A 24,000-nucleotide genomic window follows, 5' to 3' on the forward strand; every position below is an offset into this window, starting at 1 on the left:
TTTATAGAGCTGAGTGAGAAAACCAATATTAATTGTTCTTCAGCTGTATGGAGTAACTGCAAGTGGCTAAACACAGGAAATTTGGGTTTTGTGTATAATTTAGTAACACCTGCCTTTTCAAATCCCAAATACACTTCTTAAGATAAACCTCTTTTTAATGGGGAGAAAATGATGTGTACAGCATTGATTGATCTTTCTTTGTGGATTTGTTTTACACATTTAGTCAGTAGAGAGATTTGTTAGGGAAACAAAAATTAACATATGCCAGCTAATTGTTCTTCTTTCTTGGGCAGCAGCCAGAAGAAGCACATTAGCAGTTCTAATAATAACGACTGGCACCCTGAAGGCATCCCCAAGTGCATCTGTTCCCAATAAACCACAGACTGTTCCTCTGCTTGTACTCTAAGCCAGCAGACTGGACTGGGAATTCTTTGTTACGTACATAAAAAAAGCTCAGATAATGCTACCAAATGCCTTATTTAATACGTTCACAAAGCTAAGAGTTTAAGCTTGTCCACAGCAGAAAGTGTTTTTGAAGAGTCTGAGAAATGAAGGAAGATTTAAGCGGCATACACTTTTCTTATGTATGGATTGTTAACCTTTGTTTTTAAATATCAAAGCTTTTAATTGTGTATTTGATTTTCTCTTGCAAGCAAGCATGCAAATTGGGGGGAGGGGGAGAAGGTTTACTTCCGCAGCATTTCACTGAGAGACGCATTAACCTATCTATTTGCCAACCAGAAAATACAACACAATAAAGCATAAAACCGTACAACTTCAGGTACGGTGCTAACGTGCAGCCAAAACACAGTAGCCACTAGATAGTTACAGACACGTCAAAAATTACAAAAGGTGCAGAAATTCTCCATCTGTGCAGATTCAAACTACTATGTTTACAATGTTACGGTAACTTATTCTCCTAGCCAGCAATAATAAGCATAACATGTTTGTAGGCATGCAATCATGAACTGATAAAATAGAATTTATTATTAACTAAAGAAAAGCATGTAAAACCTAGGATGAGCACTTAGCCACCTCAGCTCATCTGAATATATTCAAGGTTGGGTGAAACTCATTATTCAGGACTCGCAGCCTTGATAACTTTGATTTTCATCCATCCATAGCATGGCCAAAAGGTACCATTTAATGAAGTACCATTCAGAGAGTAAATGGGGTCATATAATAGACAGTGCGGTTGCACCTTGTGTTCATGTACTGATAGCTGTTAAGGGTGCAGTGATGAACCAACAGAGCTCATTTCTCCTTGGTAATAAATTCATGCTATTAATATTTATCAAATGTGTGGGCCGTCTCAACTGAGCCACTGCACATGAGACCATAAATCTCTACTATCATATCAATTTTGAAGCTTCTTTTGTACAGTGTGTGGGGGGGGGGGCCCCCCGCCCCGCGGAGGGAGTTGTATTGACCACTCTTCTTTCAAACCAATTTGAGGCCAGTAGTGCAGCTCACCACTTCAGATATCTCTAGTTCCAAAGGGAACTTTAAACTGTGGTTTCATTTTAAATCGCTCATCTAAGATTCTGTATTAATTGCCCACCATCAAACGCAATTAGCAATTCTTTCATGTGTGGTTTATGTAATGTAATACTTCAATTACATTATTCATTCAGGTTCTGTTTTGGATTATAGGCTGAAAATTCTTTATTAGTGTAGATGTAACCATGCTGCTGGAGTTTTAAAAAATTTACTGATTGAATAATTAATTGGAAAAGAACAAGCTGCAGATTCCTGATGGATTTATGAGACAATTATTCTGTCTTGTGATTATCTACATTATACTATAGGAAGGAATGAGAAAAATAATCTTATTGAAATGAGACAGTCGCTTAAAACTGTAAAGAAACAATATTCTCAAAATTTTGATAGACTACTGATCATCTGGGGTTAAAATAATTAAGCAGTAGAAATGTGTTCTGAAAACCTTTTCCCACACAGTTCAGCAGCATTTTGAACCCAACACAAATTGCTTGAGAAGTCTGTGTGACAGAAGAACTTCACAATGCACGGAAATGGAAAAAACCCTCAGATTGCTTAATTCAGATACAAGCCACACATAACAAAATTAAAGTTTCTAAGCACCTTTTCCTTCTAGATAATCGACAATAAAAACTAGAATTTAGTTAGACTAATGAAAGAAAAAATGCTGCATCTAAATTTTCTCTCACAAAGGTAGGGGTTAAGGAAATGCTAACGCTTTCTTCATTCATCATCAGATTATAAAGTGGGTCCTCAGACAAAGATTTTCTTTGAAGTACGTGGAGCTGGAAACACAAGAGACAGAGTATGCTCTCCTTTTACGTAAACACTAACTGGGCGTGATATCCAAGCTTGCTCTTTAAAACAGATTGTGTTTCTTCTGCCTACATTTCCTGACTTTGATGGACGCAGATTTTCATCGATACCCAGCATTTCATCTTCAAGTGCTATCGTATCCTTTTCGTATTTGCAAGAACTTGAACGTACAGAGGTTGCTGTCACAGCTAACATTAATGAACAGTTAACATATCACACAGCTTGCATTATAAGCCCAGTGAATCTCTGCATGCCAGTCCTGTGACGCTTGACACCCCAGCAGTGCAGAACTGGACCTGCATCAGACAGTACTTCCAAATCCACATTGGGTATAACGAAGATTGGCTCTGGCTGCAGCTCCAGCCACATGGCTGAGCCTGGAACAGTGCCCTGGAATGGCTGTGACCAGTCGTGACTTCCCACTGTCCCTACATCACCACAGGAGATGCTTAACAGTACACTCTTGGCAGAAATTAAGCAATAAGTGTGCTTAAAAATCATTACGTTTGCTGGATATGAGAGGCTGTTCCTTTGTTTGTTTAAGAATGACAAATTGTTTATTGGTGTCTCTAGTAAGTAATTTAAGAAATTTTGTAAGGACTTGGATTCTTTTCTTTTTATATTTACTTTTTATTGCCACAGATTTCAGTGAACTTCAAATCTATCAAAGTGGGTTTCCTTCTAATATCTGTGAATCTATCACAAAAAAAGATTCTCTGGTTTCAGTCTCAAGGCAATGATTTGGACAGTTATAGGTGTACTTTGTTTAGTGTCACCTATGGCGTAGATTGGATAGATTTTGTAAAAGATAGCATTACTTTTAAAGAAACATACAATTTGACAAGCTATTGCATTTTACTTTCATTTTATTGCCGTATTTTTCATCACACTCATTGTTTTCCAACTGTCACTAAATTGTTCATTTTCTTAGTCTGCTACATTTGTAGACCTATTTACTGTTTATAAAGCAATATGCACTTACAGGTTTTGGAGATGGCTTGGGCTCCGAGGGTCGCATGTGCAAGTGGGTCATCATTGCTTGAAGACGTTCGCGTTCTTTAGAAAGCTGTTAAGAAAGAGTGAGATCAGAAACATTTTAGAAATGACTGATACAGCTATTTTATTGCAGTGATACATCTTATCATTGAGCTTGTCTCAGTGTAATGATTCCTGCATATAAAAGGCTATGTCAGTAGAAACTTATCTGGGAGGAAATGCAACTTTGGGACTTGGAAAAAAAAAAAAAAACCCACAACTTTTACAGCCTTTCATATGCTAAAAGGTCAGAGAAAACAAATAACACTTCATCTTTTTGTCAATAAGAGAATTGAGGTCACAGTAGCCTCGACAGTAACAAGTTAGTAAGACCATAAATTAGAAGGCCCATAGTGTCTCTTTAAAGTCCTGTGGACACTGTTAGCTATGGACTAGTGCCAGCAGCTGTGAAGGGGTGAAGGGTCCTCAAAGCACAGAGCCTGCCAGGATTGTCTCCACACTTCATCCTTTCCCACTGAGGTCCAGTTAGTGCCCCCTGCAATCTGCCATCATCAATCTAATTCAATAGAGTGACAGAGACCAGGCAGTGTGAAACGCTGAACTCTGCCACCGAGTCGGCATCTACACTGCGCTGAGTCTCATTACAACTGATGGACCCTACTTCTCTATCAGTCAGACAAAGCAAGAAATGGCATAATTGGTCACACTGCAAGCTAAATCTTCAGTTGTGCTGTTACGTTACAGCATACCCTTTCTAAATGGTAAACAGTTCTTCAGGAGCCCTTATGCTGCCTTTAGAAGACATCACATTACTTAAACCTGCACCTTTTCCTAACTGATTCTGTTTTCTCTTCCCATGCTACACGAATGTTTGCACTTTCAGACTCCAATTATTTAATAAAAATAATAAAAAAGAAACAAGAAGAAGTGTTTATAATATGTTACTTGTTCTATCGGAACCTAAAAGAGGAAAATGTATTGTACAACATGAAAAGAATCATTTCTTTTCAAATGAAGACGAAATGCTCGAAGTTGTATTCTTGTGATGCTGGCTTTGGATATATGCGAACCGATTACAGCATTAACTTGAAACTTCAATCAATTCAATCACTTGGTGCTTAGCACTGACTCTTTCCAGACTTCTATAGTACTTTCTTGCATGATTTCAGCTCAAGAGGTACACCTACAGACTGAGACTGGACGAAGCAAACCAGCCTGCAAGTAATTCAAAACCATGGGAAGCCATCTGTATAACTGCAGATACTCTGGGTGTACAGGCTAAAATTTGGTCAGTGCAACTTTAATTAAAAGAGTACTTGAGGCAGAAAGTGGGAAAAAGGTTTCTCCTTCAGCTTTATACTATGAGCGTGCTGTTTTAGAGATAGGCTATTTGCCACGACGTAAATTCATGACAGAAAAGTAAGTTAACGCTGTCCTGTAAATCTTATAAAAGAAACTATGGTTTTGCCTTGGTTTATAAAACTTCCACTTCAAGACAAATGACAATAAATGACATTGTTTCACTTTCCCCTCATTGCATTGGGTTTCCAGTATTAAAATATGAGAGAATGGAATTGTTGGCCTTGGCTGAAAGGAGAACAAGTATTCTTGCATGCACAAAAACAATGAGGCAACATACACTGTAAGGCAAGAAAGCCTCAAGGCACTTGTCTTTTTTTTCCCAGGTATTTCCACAAACTGGAAAAACGATCTCAGCTCTTCCCTGCAGTCCTTAGGCCCCCTTGAACTCTTCCAAGACAGGCTGGAGTTCTGAGGAGTGCCATCCTGCACAGAACCACACCATATGAGCATCCTGCATGGTCATTCTGGGGTGCCAAGCCTCAGCACCATGTAAGCGTTGTTTCAATTACCAGGAGTAGTACTTGTACAAGTACAAGGTACTTGGTGCTTCTTCAGAAAAACAGATGGAACATCACAAATATGCCGTGAGCTCTAACAGTTGAAGTTTGATCAGGTCCACAGTTCCAGCCATGGAGCTGCTTGGGGACAAACCTCCCCAGAGAACTCCTTGAGTGGGTCTGACGTTACCATCTGCTTCCAGAAAAACGCCCTCCATTGGGCAGGGAGCTCTGCTGCTCCTCTGTCTGGCAGCACAGCACAGATACGCACTGGGACTGAAGGCAGAAGGGTCCTGAGCTAGCATTTCAAGGAGAGAAGAGAACTTGGATCCAGTCCCTGCTGCAGGGACAGTATTTTTCGTTTGTGATGAATGGCATTAGGGTCTTAGTTCAAGCAAAATACTGTAGACAATGCTGATGTTAGATAATTATTGCATAATTTATAAGGTGAAAAAATCTTAAAAGTAAAAAAACGCTCATTCATGAATATCCACAAATTTCATGCAAGAAACATACAGCTTTAAGCCACAATTATTAAGGCAAATGTTTTCAAGTTAGTCTAGATTAATAGTAAATAAATAATAAATACACTCCTGTAACAAACCTGTATTTCTAACTGCTGAACCACTTGCATTTGCACCCGACACTGAGCAGTGCTTCTGTCATCCAACGCATGTTCATTGTTAAGGTGCCTAGGGAAGAAAGAGAACACTAATAAGACAGTGTTAAGATCAGGAAAATTTCTTTATGAGCCCATTTTTCTCTCCTGTGCATATGGCTTCCATTAGTTTCAATGGGAGTTATGCAAAAAGATCTAGTTAGAACATGCCTTAGATACAACAATACAAAGTACAAAACTGATTATTTCATTTAGTTGCACAAACTTTCTCCGTGATGACTGCCAGATGCCCAGTTCCGATCTCCCAGATCACAGAAGCCATCTAAAAGCCGACATAACTGGTTGTCAGCATTTGGTTGTCACTGAGCTGTTCCTGGTGCAGATAAACAGCCACCCTATAAATGATTCTTCAAAAGATATAATTGCTTTTAGGCTGCTTGAACTACCACGAATTAATGCAGAATTGTTTAGATTTCTCCATCTGATCTTCTTCAATCATTAAAGCATAAGCAACAACAGAACGTCATCTCCCCTTCCCAGAACAGAGCCGGGAATGACAGAGACAACAGGGGAGCATCACTCACTTTCACTGCAGGTTCTGGAAGGAGCCTCTGAAGATCATGGCAGTTATCCACGATCTGAGGAATGGTGCGCAATGTAAAGGCATGTGAAGGAGCAACTACACACCTTACACACATAGCAAGCCTCCTGGGGGAGATTCAGGCTACGCGATCGTGCCAGCTTAGCAAAAAAACCCCACACTGCATCACGGAAGGAGAACCACGGGGGGTGGGTACCTGTATATAAAGTACAGCCCACACCCGAATGACTGTCTCATAGGATTCCATGGGGTATATACTTCTTTACAGAGCTCATTCAGTCCTGGTTTTTTTTTTTTTTTGTTTTGTTTTGTTTTGTTTTTTCCTGAAGGACAGTGATTTCTGTTTGTTCTCTTTCAGGATCAAAGAAACCCCTCATGGAGCTTTAACAGTGGGTTTGCTGCTCTCCTGTGAGAAAACTTAAGGATCAGGATTAAGGGAGCAAAGGAGTTTTACCTCTGAATGTGGATTTATTGGCTTCTTCAGTTTGCAAGAAGAGGTAAGTTCTGTGCATTCACCAGTGGTTTTGCAGCTACAGGAACTATATGCTATTTGTACCACGAAGAAATACACATAAGTTGCTCCAAAAGTAATGCCTATTTATTTCCATGGAAACTACAACAGCTACAAGGAGCACAACAACACTACTTGATAGAACAAATTCTTGGCTACAAACCCTATTTTTGAACATAGCACCATTAGCTTTGCATCTTTGCCAGCAATGAACAAGAGCCTGCATTCCACACTTGTAATAATCTGCACCAGCACAATAACCTGCACCCAGTGTCACTGCTGCCTTAAGGAACTGAGGAATTCAGTGAACACAACTTTGCTCTATATGCACTTCAATGTCAGACATCAGTGTGTCAGACTGCCCCTCTGCTGCCATCTGTCAGATGGCAACAACATGTAAGGGGATATTGGCAGGAAGGTTCAACCTCTACTGCCATACCACCACCATCTGCATCTGATGTAGTGGGCCAACATAATATCATGGGAGGCATTACGTTCAGAGCCACCCTCAAGTTTCTCCTTTTCCCTTTTTTAGCAGAATTATTTACAGAAGTATTTAATTATTTAATTGTTGATCTATCTGAAGAATGTGTTTCTCAGAAGAAGTGAAAAAATAGGGCAGTCAGATATCTTACTTTTTTTCTGTGATTTGTATCTTCAATTTAAATAATGACATCAGAGTTTAGGGCACAAGGATGGGGTCTGTGGGGGAGTCAAATGAGACAGTCAAGTTCTGTTGTCCATGCAAGAGGAACAGCTGGGGAAGATGCAAGTAATTAGGAAAGCTTTTGCTCATTCTTTTATTATATAGTTGTTTACCAGTATGCTTGCTTGGCAGTTTATGTTAAAGCATCACCAATGACAATGCATCTCCACTGTGTGTGACATAAAACCTACAGTTTTTTATTTTCAGTGAAACCCACCTCATTAACTTGTGCAAAACTGCACAATCTGTGCAAGCAGCAGCTAACTGCTCAGAATGTACCTTTCACTTGTGTTCTGAATTTCTGACTCAAAATAATTTTACTCCCTCAGTTACACATGACAGTGTGTGGCGTACAAATACAACTGTTCACTGTTTTCAGTTAATTGGATACACGGTTGTCGGAAAGAGAACTGGAGACAGATTTTACCTATGTATCATCACCACAAGCAGCAGTGCACATCACCGTGTTTCCACATGTGTGTGCACAGAACTTGTGACAGTAAGTAATGGTGTAGAAGCTCCTGGCCAGAGTCTGAGGTTATTGTCTTCTCATGATTATTTATTAGTTACTGCAACACCATATGTTTGCATAACACCTTACAAAATAGACACAGACACAGTCCTTGCCCTGAGGAACTTTAAACTTTAAATATAACAGCAAGATGCAGTGAGAGAGAATAAAGTCTGGTGCAGGGTAATTTTGCTCTGATTACATGGTAGCTCAGCAGGCTGCAGTCTGTTCCTTGAGAGTTAACAGTCATCTTCAGAAAGTGGGAGAGATACGCACCCTTATGCCATACTTTCACATCATGTGGCTGCTTCTGCTAAGCATTTTGGAGAAAAGTTATTTTGTAGAAACATTAAGAGTGTAAAAATTGTTCTCAGTATTATTTTTCTCTGAGTTTGTTTGTTTGTTTGTTTGTTTGTTTGTTTTCCTGTGAAGTGGGCTTATTTCTCATGCATGTACAGGCAATGCGGGGAAAGAAAACCAAGATCTAATGCATTTTTAAAAACCTCTAAAATAACTTTTCTCTATATAAGGTTGCTGTAGTTTTAGGGCCCAGTATACTATGATCTGCCAAAATAGACACACATTCTTTCCTCCAGAAGGCTGGGAACCATTCCCAAGTGTTTTCTTTGTTGTTGTTGTTGTTTCTTGCCCTGACTTTTAAATTATGTGAAAGTTGTGCTGGTCAGCTTTCATACTTCATCAACAAATTCCCAATCGTTTATCTTGTCCGCATCCTTTACTAATCTCGTGTTAACTTGATTTACAATTGAGAAAAACACTGGCTATTTTTTTAAGGGGAGGAAACATTTTGGAGGACTGGAAAGTGTTCCTGAAGGGATGAGTTACTGGTTTGAAAATGTGAAGCAGGCTGTGCAACACATACAGAGCCTCTTCCATTATTTTGCTGCTTATTCGGTTGTTGAAAGAAACAGGATTTTCTCCTGATTATATTTGCAGTGTATTAGGAAGTAACAAGGCAAATTATGAACTACACAAAGCATTGTAAAGCAGACTGGAATTAATGTATTATTGACAAGAAACAGTGCAGCGTGTTTTAAAGGAGATAGGGATTTATATACCCTAGGAATGCCCTGGAATAAAACCCAAAGTTTTTACTACTTTTTTGCAAACAGATTCAGACTCTGCAAAGCAAAAGATAATACACCATTACACCATTAGAGAGAGAAGAGAGATAGTTTCAACAAAGATTCTAGTGGACATTTACCTGTATCAATTAACCTCTATACAACTCAGCACTCTTGTCAGTCTCTCTCCATAGCAGCCCAGGACTAAAATAGCAAAGCTCTATAGGTCAGGATGAGGTGCACAGGCAGAGTTACATGGAGCAACACACACAGAACCCATCTGCGCCTCGCTCAGTTCCAGCCAGAGCTATTAGAAGCCTGCCTTTAATAAGCACTAAAATTCAGTCACACGTTTTTAAAAGGAGAGAATATTTTTCTGGAACTTGATTGTTTTCTGTTATAAAATTCAACCCAAAATTCCTTAAAAATGTTGGAAAAAAATCTTTACAGCTTCGAAGTGTCACTGCCAATTATGCCCTTTACTCTTTCTAATTACACTATTTAAATTCATTTTTTAAGAAATGTGACAGATTTACCTCTGAGAAATAAAAACAGTGCATTCACAGAAGTAAGTAACAGGGTAATAGTTTTTATCCTGAGGAATTTATACCAATATTATTACCTTTACCTCTTAAAATGCAAGAGTAAAATGAAGCGTGTGGTCCCGTCAGTAACTACCAGAGGTACAACACACAACCGTCTCCTATGTTTGTGTGTTCATGTGTCAACGCACTGATAAATACTAAGGTGCAAGACAGTAAGGGAATTCACATGACAGTTTGGCACTTCTGATTGTCTTGCATTAGCTCACTTAGGTAAGAAAGGTTTTTACACTTGTTTACATTTTAGTGATACTCCATCACTGTATATTTAGAGCGAAAAAAGTGCAGAGTGTTTGCATTGATACGCTCAAGTCTTAGAAACCCATTCAATTTATCTATGCTGCTTTTATTAGACCAGAGACTGCAGACTACAATAATAGTCAATGAGGTTTTGTCTTGATTGAATTTTTCAGTGGAACACAAAAGAACCTTGCCATTAAAATAGTCCTTTATTCTCCTGTATGAAGGCGAAAGGTTTTTAAAGTGTTGTGATGTTCAGTAATGAGCCTCTATCTAAATTATCATTGGTGACAAACTCACAAAGCACTTTTCGAGGACACATAGTTATGAAATGCCAGAGCTGCCACTTTCTTTCCTGTAATTATAGGCTAGCTTGCAGCCCTTCAATGATCATTTATAGAACAGCCTCCAGTGGATTACTGAGAACTTGAAAAACACATACATACCTCTGCCACATCTCCCTTTCCTCGCTATTGTTTACCAGTGATATGTAAAATAGTAGTGCCTATTCATTCCCTCTACTTAATTATGCCAATCAAAGTACAGAAATAGTGTCAGATAAAAATACAACGCAACGTGACTAAATAAATAGGCTTGGTATTAACATTAAATTATGAATTTATGTACTTATGACTATTTTATACTCAAATTATTCTCTTTTATGCTTTTATAACTGTCTCAGGTACTACATATTGCTGTTAAAAATTCTCTATGATTTATAAATCAAGAATGAGATAATACTGAAAAATGAGAGGATTGGTGGATTTTCTCAGTCAGTGCCTAATTGCTGTTTCGAAATGCATATGCAAAAGGACATTTCATTAATCATTTAATCATGTCCCTCGCAGGAAGTTGGAACTAATGTTGCAAATACCCTTTTCATATGAATGCTTCATAATACTATCTTATGCATTTGATATATTGCATATGTCATAAACTGTAGCTGCTTCAAAAGGACCAAGTGGGTTGTTATCCCTGAAGATGCTTGTTACAAAACCTTTATTAAGTTTTTTTTTTTACTTATTGCTAGTTCTATTTCACAGCTCCATTCTAGTCACCAATAATGCTCTTTCTGATGGCAAAGGTCTGTAAATTACCCATGCAATCACTAACACCATTTCACAGACCTGTTCTACTTCTACTGGTCTGCTAACAAGGCGATTACACACAAATTACTGAATGCCTATGAAATATTTAAATGCATTCTACTCTACTATGCATTAATAAGAGCAAAGCAAGCTCTGGAATTCTGGTTAGCTCCAGTCCCTAATGTCCCCTAATGAGCCTCTTACTGTGACTGCAGTTCAAACAGAGAGGTGAAGAAAAAATGCAAAGGGTGCCTTCAGAAAGGCAGCACTGAACAAACATTGTGTGAGCCAGTTCTAATTTATGGGTCACTTTATAGGTATATTGATTTTTGTTTTCAAAATGGAATAAATGATGTGGTCGACTGACGTTCTTAAAAACTGCTTGGATCTGCGTGCTGGCTGTGTGACTTACACACACAGCAGAGTGTAAACATGCAGTCACCTCTCCAAAAACAGCTAAGTAAACATTGCAGAGTGACAAAAAGCGCAATAAGAGATCCTTTCAATTTGTTTGATGTGTGTTTCTCCTTTCAAGTAGCTTTTACAGATATAAACTCGCTTGTTACCTCGCAGTGCATATATTACAAATTATCGATTCAATTTTAACTACAAGAATTTCAAATTCATTTTTAGTTACAACGTTTCAAAAGCTAAAGAGAGCTCAGCTTTAAATCCGAGTGTGTCAGGGATTGTTTCAACAAAATGTTTCACTTGCGTATCAGTGGTGTTTGATTTATTTTGCATCAAGCTTTTTATGTTTAAACATTGACAGGAGTTTAAATACAAAATGTTAGCTGTCACTATTCATTTGGCTGATTATGTCAGATGCCTTAGTTTGGAGAGATGGTGGCACTGTCACCAAACGAAACAACATTCTGACAAGTTCAAAGAAGATTCTTGAGGTCATAATTTTATAGCCACGCTATGTAGTTGAAGACAAAAAATAAATGAACAACACACTAACAAAGAGAGAACATGACACTGTGTATCATTTGGTAGATAAAAGATGAAAAAACACAGCGAGTTTAATATGGCATTACTTGTAATTCATTAAGTAAGTTTCTTCTTTTTACAATTTTGTTTTGTCATCCTACTTCTGATGCTTGGTCACTGCTCTTTGTAGATCTTTAAATGCACTCTCTTGACTCAACAGCAAACACCATCTGTTGGAAAGCTGGCCTACCTTCTCTAGCATGATTTTTCTTCCCTGTCTCTATGGATGAGAACATTACCCATCTTCATGCTGTGGACTGTGCTGTGTTTGCAGGCATCGGCTGCATGAAGGTTAAAGAACACTTCTCTGCTGGCTGGACTGCTCTATTGTAAATCTTTTGATTTAAGATCTACAAGTTGAATCCTTCCTACTCAAACTGCCTTAGGACCAACGGAATGATAATTAATTTTGCAGACAAAATACACTCGAGTTTTGTCATGTATTATTGCACTCTGACATTTGTAAAAGCAGTGCGAAGAACTGCTATTAAATGCTTTTAGTGATCTACTGGGTTCCTCACTTGGAGACCAGCTTCTGTCAACATCTGTTTTACAGTACAATTATAAATTTTTGGAAGAATTTTTGGCACCCTTCTAATTGCTTCATTATCTAGCATTTTGTTAAACTCTTGTCAGCTTCCTTTTAGTCATGTCATTACTTTTTCTTAAGTGTCTTTTCATTTTTAAGTTTTTCTTAAGCCAAAAGCTATTTAAAAAAAAAAAAAAAAAAAAAAAAAAGACAAAATGTATCTTGCATGCACGAACAACTGTAATCTAACACCCTTTTTGTCAAGAGAGAAAACTGCTCCATAAAATATAAACCGTATTTTTGCCTTTAGAGTTGAAGTATTTCCAAGAAAAGACACAGGATTAAGTATTCCTGTATGTACAGAAATATAAAGATCAGTTGCACTTTCTTGAAACCAATGCTTATATTTTGAAACACAAATCTATTCCACAGCAAACATGTAACTGCTTCAACTATTCTGAATATCTCAAAATGATTCTGGATAACTGCAGTGTCCTCTGGTTGTCTTATAAATATAAACAAGTTCATACTGGACAAACAAAAGTAAAAGTGAAAATGACTTTAATGACTTTAAGTCATATATTGTAAGTTAACAATCACTTCACACATATTCTTTTCTATCATTATATACATGAAGCAAAGCTAGTGTCTTCTCTCTAATCTTCCTTCTCAGATGCACAATATTTAATGTTTTTGAAGCAAGCTGCTAGGTAAACCATTTTCTCAGCATGGGACTTTAAGAGTTCACTTAATAAACCAGGTACTCGTCAAAGCTGTCATAAGCATACTCTAGAAATACACACTACTAGATGGGAGTAGTGTACCTTATTAATATTTCATTTTGGTACAATATACTTGCATTAACTTTTTTAACACAGGTATCATATTGTTTCAAGTCAGAAAACCTAAAACATCGTAAGAGAGATTAGTCTAAGAGCAAAGCCTTGAAAACTACAGCCATTAGTCCTGTCATCCCCTATAAAGTTAATGGTTTGGAAAAATGGTCAATCTTTGGACTAAAAGTTGATATTTAATTGAAAGAAAATGTTTTTTAATTGTGATGGGGATTTTGCATTAGTGTGGACATGAAAAGGGACTAAGGAATCTAATGCAAGGTCCTATCTATTGATTTCCATCTTGACGCTAGTGTAAAATGAAGAAACACTTCCATTTCACAAACAACCTCGTCCATTCAACATCATGACTTCTTATTTGTTTTAAGGGCACAGAAGACATAATGAATGAAAAAAAGAAATAATGGAATATTCTCAAATATTTTTTGTTGCTGGCATATAGGACAAAAGCCATGACGCTGCTGTAAACCCTGATTGACTCTACACCAGAATTAGCAAGATGTTATATGTGGCTTTCACATTTTCCAGGGTTATTTGGTTCAGGAAAGCAAGAGCATCTGTAAACCTAGCCCTCCACCACATTAATCAAAATGGTTTTAGTGATCATGGATTATAACAAGAGACCTGACATAATGGATTTGTAAAGTCTGGCCATAGAATTAGCATTGCTGCAGCCTAGTGACTATAGACACATTTATAAAATTTAGGTTTTTCTTGAAAAGGAGCACGCTTGAATTAAACTAATTTAAATTCTTAGTATTAATAATACTTAGACTGATTCATTGCATTTGGGAGATTTCCCTTTCCTTTTAATACAAGGGTTCTTTTTAACACCAGGTTCTTTTAAGTCCTATACAGTTTTCTCTTATAATTAGCCATTATTTTGACATTCCATTTAATGCACTTACAAACAAAAAAATACCAAATGAGAGAAATATACTAGCTAAGATTTGCAAGTTGCTGTAAATCATTTCATTTAAAATTGAAAGATAGCATGAGAAAGCATTTAAAGTACCTTGTGAAAAGTATTTATTTAAAATACTTTATGAAAAGTATTTCTCTAATTCTATTACAAAAGTTATTGTGAAACTGAGTGCTTGTGGTCTGCTGTTAAGGTGCTTCTGTTACATACCCTGTAGTCTACCATTTGTAAACACATCTTTTTGATGTTTCTGCCAACATCCTGGCAACAAAGCAGTGCAATTTCAAATGAGCTAATTAACTTAATTGTTGATGAAGCATGAAACAGTTCATTCACCCTGTTAGCTGCACCATGACAACATAAGAGTCTCAGCCCCTGAAGTTACTCATCTATATAAGCCTATCTGTAGCTTTCCATTAAGATCTATTGCATGCCAAAACAAGTATAGCTCTTCTGACAAAACCAGACCATAATGTACTCAGGTAGAAAATCAGTGCAGTTGTTGAAAATTTAAATGAATTCAACAGTACTAACAACTGCTTTTGGAGAAAAAAATAGAAAAGGAAAAAAAAAAGCCAAAACCCATCATAGTTTGATGAAAAACTTTGTAACTCATTTTCTCGATGATCTGATTAAGACAATTGATGGCAAACCCAAATACTGAAAGCAAAAACTTTTCACATCACTGCAGTTCTGGAAGGTGAAAACCCGCTTGTTCACAGCAGTTGCTTTTTGTGAGCACCCTGTACACATACAAGAGTAAAAATCAACCTACTTTAAAAATTGTCCAAAATCTTCACAAACGCTTTCACAGCCAGGCCATTTGCAAACTCCATGACCATAGAGAGTATGGGAGGCCCCAGTCTCCTCATGTGACGAGCTGCAGCAAAAGAATAAGGCATCAGATTCATCTCAAAAGCCATAATCGTTGGAGGCTGCTAGCGCCTGTCAGGTTACGATCAGTGACAAACAGGTCAAAACAGGTCAATTTAGCTCAGAGCAGTCAGAAAAATTTAATCGTTCTATTGAATAGTTCAACTGCCAAGGCTAGATGATGTTCCAATTAGAGAAGAAATAGAGCCAAAGATGACTGTTAATAAAGGATGAAAAAATAAGATGACTGTGTAACGCCATATGCTAATTCTGCCATATGACCTTGGCGTAACATTTACCTATAAATAAAAAATATACTATTCAGAAGTGATCAATTCTGAAGAGAAATACTGAAGATGGACAGTCAGAATTCGTATGAATGTTAGTACAAAATATTTAGATTTTCTGCTGAAATGTAAATAAAATAAAATAAATATATTTAATAAATATTGTTGTTCACTTTGTTTTTTTTTTTTGCCATTAACTACTTAATATACAATCTGCTATTCTCCATGCCATTTTTAGAACCCCTGCAAGAGTTTCACTTACATGCAAATCAAATTCAATATCAAAACAATTCAAGGGACTGCTGCATGGATATGGGCAACTACACGTCGAAAAGGAAAGAAACAGCTTCTCTGAGACAATCACAAAAGTAATTCCAACTAAAAGTACTACTCCAAAGGTCTATCAGAGAAGAACCATTTTTTAAATGAAATAAAATGTCAACTAAAAACTATAGTCACAGTCACAGTATGACCTGTGATTAATTACTGTCTCCTAATTCAATATAAAAATATAAAATGCTAATTAATTAAAATAAAATGGATATACATTTTTTGAAAATGCAATAATTTACAATTTAATTTATGTGGACAAAAATTTCTATGAAAACAGCAGTGTGATTCAACAGTAGAGGCCTGACTGCCAAATGTGTTGACTCAGTCATGAAAGAAGCTACGTAGCCACAGAAGTGCCCACAAGCACGCTGTTCTGAGATTTTTGATTGTATCATAAGTTCATGCGTAGCAAGACTTACAATAATTGCACTTGCACCTGCAAAATTAGACATCATGCCTGAAAGTGGCAGTCAATTGATAAACAGTTTCGAAAAATCTGTTCTCCATACCTTAAAAACTTATATTAAATATTATTTTGAGAGTTGAAATAATGTGACTTCAGATGCTAAACAACAGTGTTACATCAAATGATAAGTACAATTGAAATCTCATATCAGAATTACCTGTCTCGCCTTGCATTTAGAACTGAAGACTGTCCATTCACTATGGAATGATGAGTTATTGGTGGTGATGCTTTGGAAGTGGTGGAGGAGGTAGTAGAGGAGGAATTGTTAGTAGTGAGGTCTAGCCCTCCATGTTTAATGCCATTGTCTTCCATACTGTGAACTCCAGTCACTTCTTTCCATAACTGCTGAATCTCAGCAGGACTTAAGCCAGCTATAAAACGAAAGAGAGCCCCACTAATACAACAAAATAAGAGTTTCATATTATGAGCTCAGTGTTATTAATGGATTAATGCCAACAATAAAGCTGATGTAGTTTTTCCAGCACAATCAACGTGTAGTAAAACATAAATTCATTTTTCTTCAGCTAGAATCCAGGTAATCTAGCTGTCTTCTCTTGGATTATAAACACTCAATCAGAAATCAGCAATTTGAATAACATCATGCTCCTTCTAGAAACACTACACAAGGATCCAAGAACAAAAGCTACAAAGAACTTGCAACCACTTCTTGAAAAACTAAAAAAGCTGAAACAACTGAATACACGTGCAGATTAGATTTTTGTTGTCTACATAATACATTTCTTGACAGGAAAACATAATTTATCCACAGTTATCTCAACTTTCAGAATTTCTCTTATTCAAAACAGAAAAGTTTATTATATTAAGGATAGAAACATTAATATTTTCTTTAAACTTTTAAGTAGGGAGTGGAAGAAGCAGACAACAAATCATCAGACAAAAATGAAATCTATGAGCTGTTAACACGTTTAACATTTGCGCAGAAGACATTTTAATTAATGACACCTATATATTCATTCAATCCTGTGCAGCATATTAAAAAAAAGTTCTGATGTAAAAATGTGTCTTAAGAGACAATAAACAAAATTCAGAACAAAACCACTACGGCACAGAACCACATACTGGTAACTGGTTCAGCTCTTTGGAGCCATTCAGTGGCAACAAACAAGCAGAAAGGTAACAAAATTGGGCCATTTAGAATTCCCCATACATAGATTAAATTACACACAGCGTAGACTATTGAATTCCTCCACTATTTTTTGTCCATCCCTGGCGTGAAAAACAAGTCAGAGGCTTGGCTAGGAGACAGCAGACTCCATCTCCTGGGGTCATGAGTAGCCATAAAATATTTGAAGAGCTTCTCAAACTCGTCTGCCTGATGCACAGTACTGTCTTGGAATCTGGCCACAAGATCATTGCAGATACAGATCAAATTTGCTCTCTACTCTACTTGTAGTCTGAAAACTAGTGGTTTCCAGGACTCATCCACAGCCACAGATTGCAATGGTTTGTAGACTGAATTTACACATCTGTGTTAGGGTGTCTGCAATGACTGAGATCTTTGCATGAAATCGTGGAAACTTACATTACAAAATGTTTCTGCCCAAAGACTCACAAAACAAAAGAGAAGAGCTGGGAGTGTTCTCTTACTCTCTCCATATTACATGAGTATTATGCATTTAATGCAGGAAATTAAGATATTGAAAGATGAAGAGTTCATCATAACTATACACATATTCTGTCACAGCCAGACTTTATAAAGTAACACCTCCCTTTTGAAGAATACTAAATTAAATGTAGAAGACCATACAAATTTTGTGGAAGATCTGACTTCCCACTGGTTTCTGAGCCTGGCACAGCTAATCTTTTGCATCTTTTCTTAGCAAGTGAAAGTATGTAGGTTGCTCCAAAAGTAATGCCTCCTATTTATTTCCACTGAAGCTACTAGAGATACAAACAACATGATAACACTACTTGATAAAGAAAATTCCCAGCTACAGAACATAATTTTTCAACACATTCATCATCATTAGCTATGCATTTTTGCCAGCAATTGACAAGAGCTTGCAGGCTATGCTCACCAAAATCTGCACCAATGGAGGTGACCCACTGTCTCTGTCACCACTCTGACCACCCACTGCCTCACTTTGCTCACATCCACTGGTTGATCTCACCAAACATTCAGAAATACTGATAAATGTCAGTGGGTGTAATTTTTCCTCAGGGAGGATTTTAATGGTGCAAATTTGTTTCATAGGCATTTCCATATCAGACACCATTTGTCAAACCTCCCCTCTGCTGCCATCTGTCACACAGCAACAAAATGGAACTGCATACTGGTGGCAAGGTTCAGCCTATACTGGCATATCACCAACATCCACGTCTGATACTGTGGGTCAACATAAAAAAAATAGGAAGCATTACTTTGGGAGCATCCCTCGTAGATGGGACACTGTCACAGTACCTTCAACTGCTTGAATGCAAAGCATTCCAAACACCAAAGTTCTCTGAACTGAATTTTTGTCCCAACCTTCTGAATTAGCTGAAGTTTACTGGTCTTCAGAAAAGTATTAAAAATTTAAAATTCATTCAAACTTTTAACCAAGGATCGTTTTGCTTGGTAAGTAAGATGCATCATAAAGACGTAAGGATCTTTCTTCACTGTTCAGAAAGTCTGTTTCTTAGATACCTTTTTATTTTGAAGGTATAAGAACTCACACTGCTAGAATGGATTCAATGAGAAATATGAAAAATGACAGTAAGTTCCTTAATACTGCTCAATAACTGTCTCGCCATGAAGTATGCAAAGCTATTAAAGAAGAGACTGCAAGTAATTTACAGAAATAATAATTTCTGGAGGTAGTGTGGAAACAAATTGGTTGGAAGATATTCATTTTTATTTAAATTACAGAAGGAGCTCATTTTTAGACTACTATTTAGTGTTCTTCTTCTCTGTTTTAGATACCAACACCCATTGACAAACTCTGTTAATGACAAAGTGAAAAAGCTGACTGGAATGTAAGTCTTAAAACTGGAGTTTAAATCATATTTGTACAGCCAAAAAGCTAGGCTTTACGGAAGAAAAAAGGTAGGCTCGAACTTACTGCATTAGAGAGATAGGTAACTGGAGCGATAGTAATACTAGCTGTAATTGTTTAATGAAGTTAAGTAATTACTGCTGTGTACATGAGGTACCTCCCAGCAACATTGCAAATAACCCATTTTAGCATGGTAAGTAACAGTTACTTGCAAATATAATATCAAACTAAAAGCAAAAGTAACCTATTCATTTAGGTGGCATGATATACATAGGACATTATTCACTACAAATTCTCCCATTCTTCCTGCAACTGAAAAAAATAAACTAAGTTTATACTTAAATTAAAACAAAGAATAAAATCCTCCGTTTGAATAATCAAAGGGAAAACATATTGTTGTGATTTATGGTAAGAAAATTTTCATACATGCGTATCACCAAACTTTGGGCCCTGCAGGAGCTCAATAAGAGGCAGTCTGAGAACGTGGGTGAATTCACCCAGTGGGAGGTGACTGCCATAATGGCCCTTCCCATGTAGTGTCATCTCCTCCTCCTCTTCTTTCTCTTCCGAGTGTCTGGGAACCCATCTCTCCACAGTGTAAAGCTACAAATGATTTTTAAAATCAGAGACGAATTTCTCTTTAGGCTCAGGCTGATTAATTTTATCACTTTTTCAGAACACCTTGAAAGTCAGCTGCCCTTTAGGATAAAAGGATCAAGGGCCAGCACTTCAAAAGTATCAAATTAAGAAGGGAATATATAATTAATTGTAAATTACAACCATTTTGTAGTTTTGGCATCTAGAAGAGGCTAACTTCCATTTTACAAGAGACCTGTAAAATGGCTGACAGGTATTTTAGTCTCGATGTAAAAACAAGGTAAGTTTTAAAGTTTCACGGATTGTGATAATTCTCAAAATACCCTCTCCACACTAAATTAAAAGAGAAAGGATGAAACATGATACCCAGGATGGGATAAAAAATAAGAACTATGGTGAAAAGAACCAATACTAATTCACTCTACAGTATTCTAACAGCAGCAACTCTTGAATTTTGAGATTGGTTTTCTAACTCTACTAACTACTATCTACCCTACTTATACGTTTGAATAAATAGTAAAATGGACACTTATAAAACTCAACCATGAACTTGTTTTTCATTTTCCTACCTAGTCTGACAAAATTCAAGCTTTTATTTTTAATTATTGTCATTTATATACCCTTGCACTTAGGTAAACATTAGCATAGCATTACACAGAAGTAACTTAATGTGAGCCACTGGATATAGGGTAGTGAAGATCTCACTCAAAATAAATGCTCAAACAAATCCTACATCTTATTTGCTGTACCTAATCATTAAGAGAAAAACATTGTCCTTTAAAGGCAGTAACTAGGCTTGGAGCAAACCACACAGCTGTACGTGGAAGTTATGTCTTTTCATACTAAGAAATGCAAAAAACCTTCTTTGTCAGTAATAATTTGTGTTTTACTAGACTCTATTACCAATAACTTAGAAAACAAGAATCCCCCTGTGCTTCTCTCATTGTTTTAGTCATCCTTGTAACTGCAATCTAAGTGGATACATATAAAAATGTTTGTGTTACACATCTGTAAATCGTTCTCTATAACCGTATTATATATCCTGTAACACAGTGGAAGGAGAAAAACATTTCACCACATCCAATGTGTACTGCTTTAAATAAGTTCTGATGGCTTAATTTAACATTTCCACAGAAAAAGTGCCACATTTTTATGAGAAAAATGAAACAAAAGATTGATTATCTTACTCTTGCACAAACTCCAAACAGGGAAATCTGTGATAGAATTAGTAATCAGTATAGATTAGATACTTTCTATGCGTAAATCTAAGGTTTAGGAGAAAATTTCAACAGATCTGAAAAGCACTAATCTTCATTACATTATGAACTATATGGGGTGCTTTTTCTTCCTATCAAGGAAATGAGATATAATAGAAGCCCACTGAAAGAACTGTGAGTCAGCACAGCTGTGCATTTGGTTCTCAACTTGTTTCAGCGTGTTTCTAGAAAGATATTCCTTCTTACTCTCATCACTCTAGCTCCCCTTGCACTCAGTGGCCTTTCTGGAGGCACTGAGAGGTCTTCCTAGGGAAATGTCCAATGTTTCCTATCAGTCCTACCAAACATCAAGGTCCTACCAATTCACTTCTACATTTAGAGGAATCCCACATACACAGCAGATACTAGAAAACAAAATTGGAAGAATGAAGTATTTCACTAGCATTCATTATTATTAAAAACAAAAACAGGGCAAAAGCAAACAGGAGATTTACTTTAAAAAGAACAATTTGAATATATTTTAATTGTAACATTTCATATTCTTTTAATTTCTTTAATATCAATTTTGGCCATAACTTACACTATTTATTTAAAAAAGGATATTTTTATGTTTTTCTACTAGAAGAGGATGAATGACTGTTGCATGAAATTAATGAATATGAAAGCAATTTGGAAGGAGTGCTGAGGGAAATCTATGGGGATTGCTCAATGAGAGAGAGAAAACCTGAGGAATTCCTCTTGCAACAGATGGTAGAAGAGGAGGCTGTAGGAGGTGAAGGTGTTCAGAGAAAGGCTGTGTTTCAATTACTTTTTTTCCACTTGGGCCCAATCTGACTTTGCACAGAAGGAAACCAGTACTATCACTCTCACATGTCCAAGCTCATGAATCAGCATGACTCTTCACTGCTCTTCCCAAATAATAAGGTGTGATGTGATAGCTAATTTGTGACTCTCTCCTGCTGCCACAATTTTTATAAATTTAGGTATGTTTACAGTTTTTCCACAGAACACAATATATGGAAACAACTTACACATTTTTCTCTGCTTTCCAGTGACTGAAGCTTTAAATGGTCACATCTTTCTCATGCCTTCTTCTGCTTCTTTTTGATGTTGGTTTTTTTTTTTGTTACACTATTGTCTTACACTGTGTACTCTGCCCTTGCTCATCTAATTACCGAAGCTTCGATTTCATAACAGTTATCTGGTGGAGGAACCAGATACTGCGTAAAGGCCAATTAAAAGTAAGGTTATCTGTCATGAACACAGTCTAAACAATGCTCGCTGCAGGACCAAAGTGCCAAAGATCAGAACATTATGTAGTTTTTATGACAGACATTTAGCTCACCTCTATACAGTAACACAAATAGAAACACATGCTGTGTGGGTCACAGAGTCCTTAGCAAGTGAAGTCTCTGCCTTGTCTCAAAATGTAAGTAGTCTTTATTTCCAAGCTAATTCATTTTTCAAAAGCTCGTGTCCTATTTTCTTTCAACCATGACAAAATATTTTTTGGTAAAGTTCTTTACTGTTATTAGTCAGTCATAATTCATTACTATTGCATTCACAACTTACAAAAATTGTTTTTATATTTTACACATCTAAAAGGAAGGAATAGCAAAGAAAATGAATTCTAAGTGATGTACCTAAATTCGAGTGTCATCAGTTGAAGACTCAAAGTACTTTTCAATACCAAACACTTTATTTTCTTAGAAAATGAAAATGTGAGGTTTAGGATAACTTTAATATCACTTTTTCATTCTTTTTATATCTCTTCACTTATATTAAATGAAATGGTAACATTCACACTAAATCAGACTCCAGTAATTCCTCAGAGAAAAGCAATGGTGCTTGAATAGTGTTGCTATTAGAAATTGTTTTCATAGCATAAGGCTAATAAATATGCATCTTACGTCTAAGAAAAAAAAAAAAAAACCATTAAAAAGCTACTTTTTCCATAAAAGTATGCTGTCAAATTTATCTGCCTCAAGAAAAAAATGTAACATGAATAATAATATTTTAATAATAAAATATTTTGAAGCGTCATAACGGGAAATTGTTGAAAGTTGAGATGGAAGGATGCAGAAAGCATTCCTGCAAAGGGAATGGTTAAAAAAGTTGTGAATTAGAAATTACCCCAATCCTGTTTTATTGGTATACCTTGTGGCAGAGACTGGACAGGAAGAGCAGACTGGCCAGGTGGGATGGAAATGAGTCCCTGACGCTGAAGGTTCAGCAGATGTTGCTGCTGCTGAAGTTGTTGCATCTGGAGGAGCTGCTGCTGGAAGACAAGCTGCTGGGCTGCCAACTGCTGTTGTTGCTGCTGATAAAGAAAGAAAAATAGGCATCAAAGAATAAAGTGGGCATTGGAGGCTAGAAAGCCGAAAATGTAAAATCAACTTATTTCCCTTTAAGCTCAGTTATTAAATAATAACGCTGTTTGCAGAATACTTGGACAGTGCAATCATTTGAAATTTTCTGTTATATACATTCAAACTATTAGGTGTTAGGGAACGTGTCAAGATATGCTCAATGACACACTAAAGAAAAGGGTCAAGAGAAAGTACATAACAGCCGTTTGAAAAAACAAAACCACCCAGCTCATGGCAGATGATAACAAATTCATCTATGCTAAAAGTGTAACTCTTTAGGGCCTCCTGTGATTTGAGGGCACTCTTGTTTTTCCAATTGACTAACTTTGGTCCGCAGTGGCCCATGAACGCGGCCTCCAGTGATCTATTAGTAAACTGGGATGTAGCCTTCATTTCACTGGTCTGTTAGCACTCTCTCACTTCTAGTTGG

At 36.8% G+C, this 24,000-nt stretch overlaps 1 protein-coding gene across 1 annotated transcript in view; it reads right to left on the bottom strand.

Moving 5' to 3' along the window:
- The window catches only part of FOXP2 (forkhead box P2), a 336,972-nt gene that overhangs the window by 34,627 nt on the left and 278,345 nt on the right, over window positions 1–24,000 (bottom strand). The window contains exons 7-11 of the mRNA XM_042872472.1: window positions 23,359–23,521; window positions 16,549–16,762; window positions 15,208–15,312; window positions 5,776–5,863; window positions 3,299–3,382 (exon numbers count right to left, since the gene is read on the bottom strand). Coding sequence (XP_042728406.1) covers window positions 3,299–3,382; window positions 5,776–5,863; window positions 15,208–15,312; window positions 16,549–16,762; window positions 23,359–23,521 — 654 coding nt within the window. The remainder of the gene's footprint in view (window positions 1–3,298; window positions 3,383–5,775; window positions 5,864–15,207; window positions 15,313–16,548; window positions 16,763–23,358; window positions 23,522–24,000) is intronic.

This window comes from Lagopus leucura, unplaced genomic scaffold (genome assembly GCF_019238085.1).
Source record: "Lagopus leucura isolate 7727_CA_CO unplaced genomic scaffold, USGS_WTPT01 Super-Scaffold_100008, whole genome shotgun sequence".
In the NCBI taxonomy this organism is placed as follows: Eukaryota; Metazoa; Chordata; class Aves; order Galliformes; family Phasianidae; genus Lagopus; species Lagopus leucura.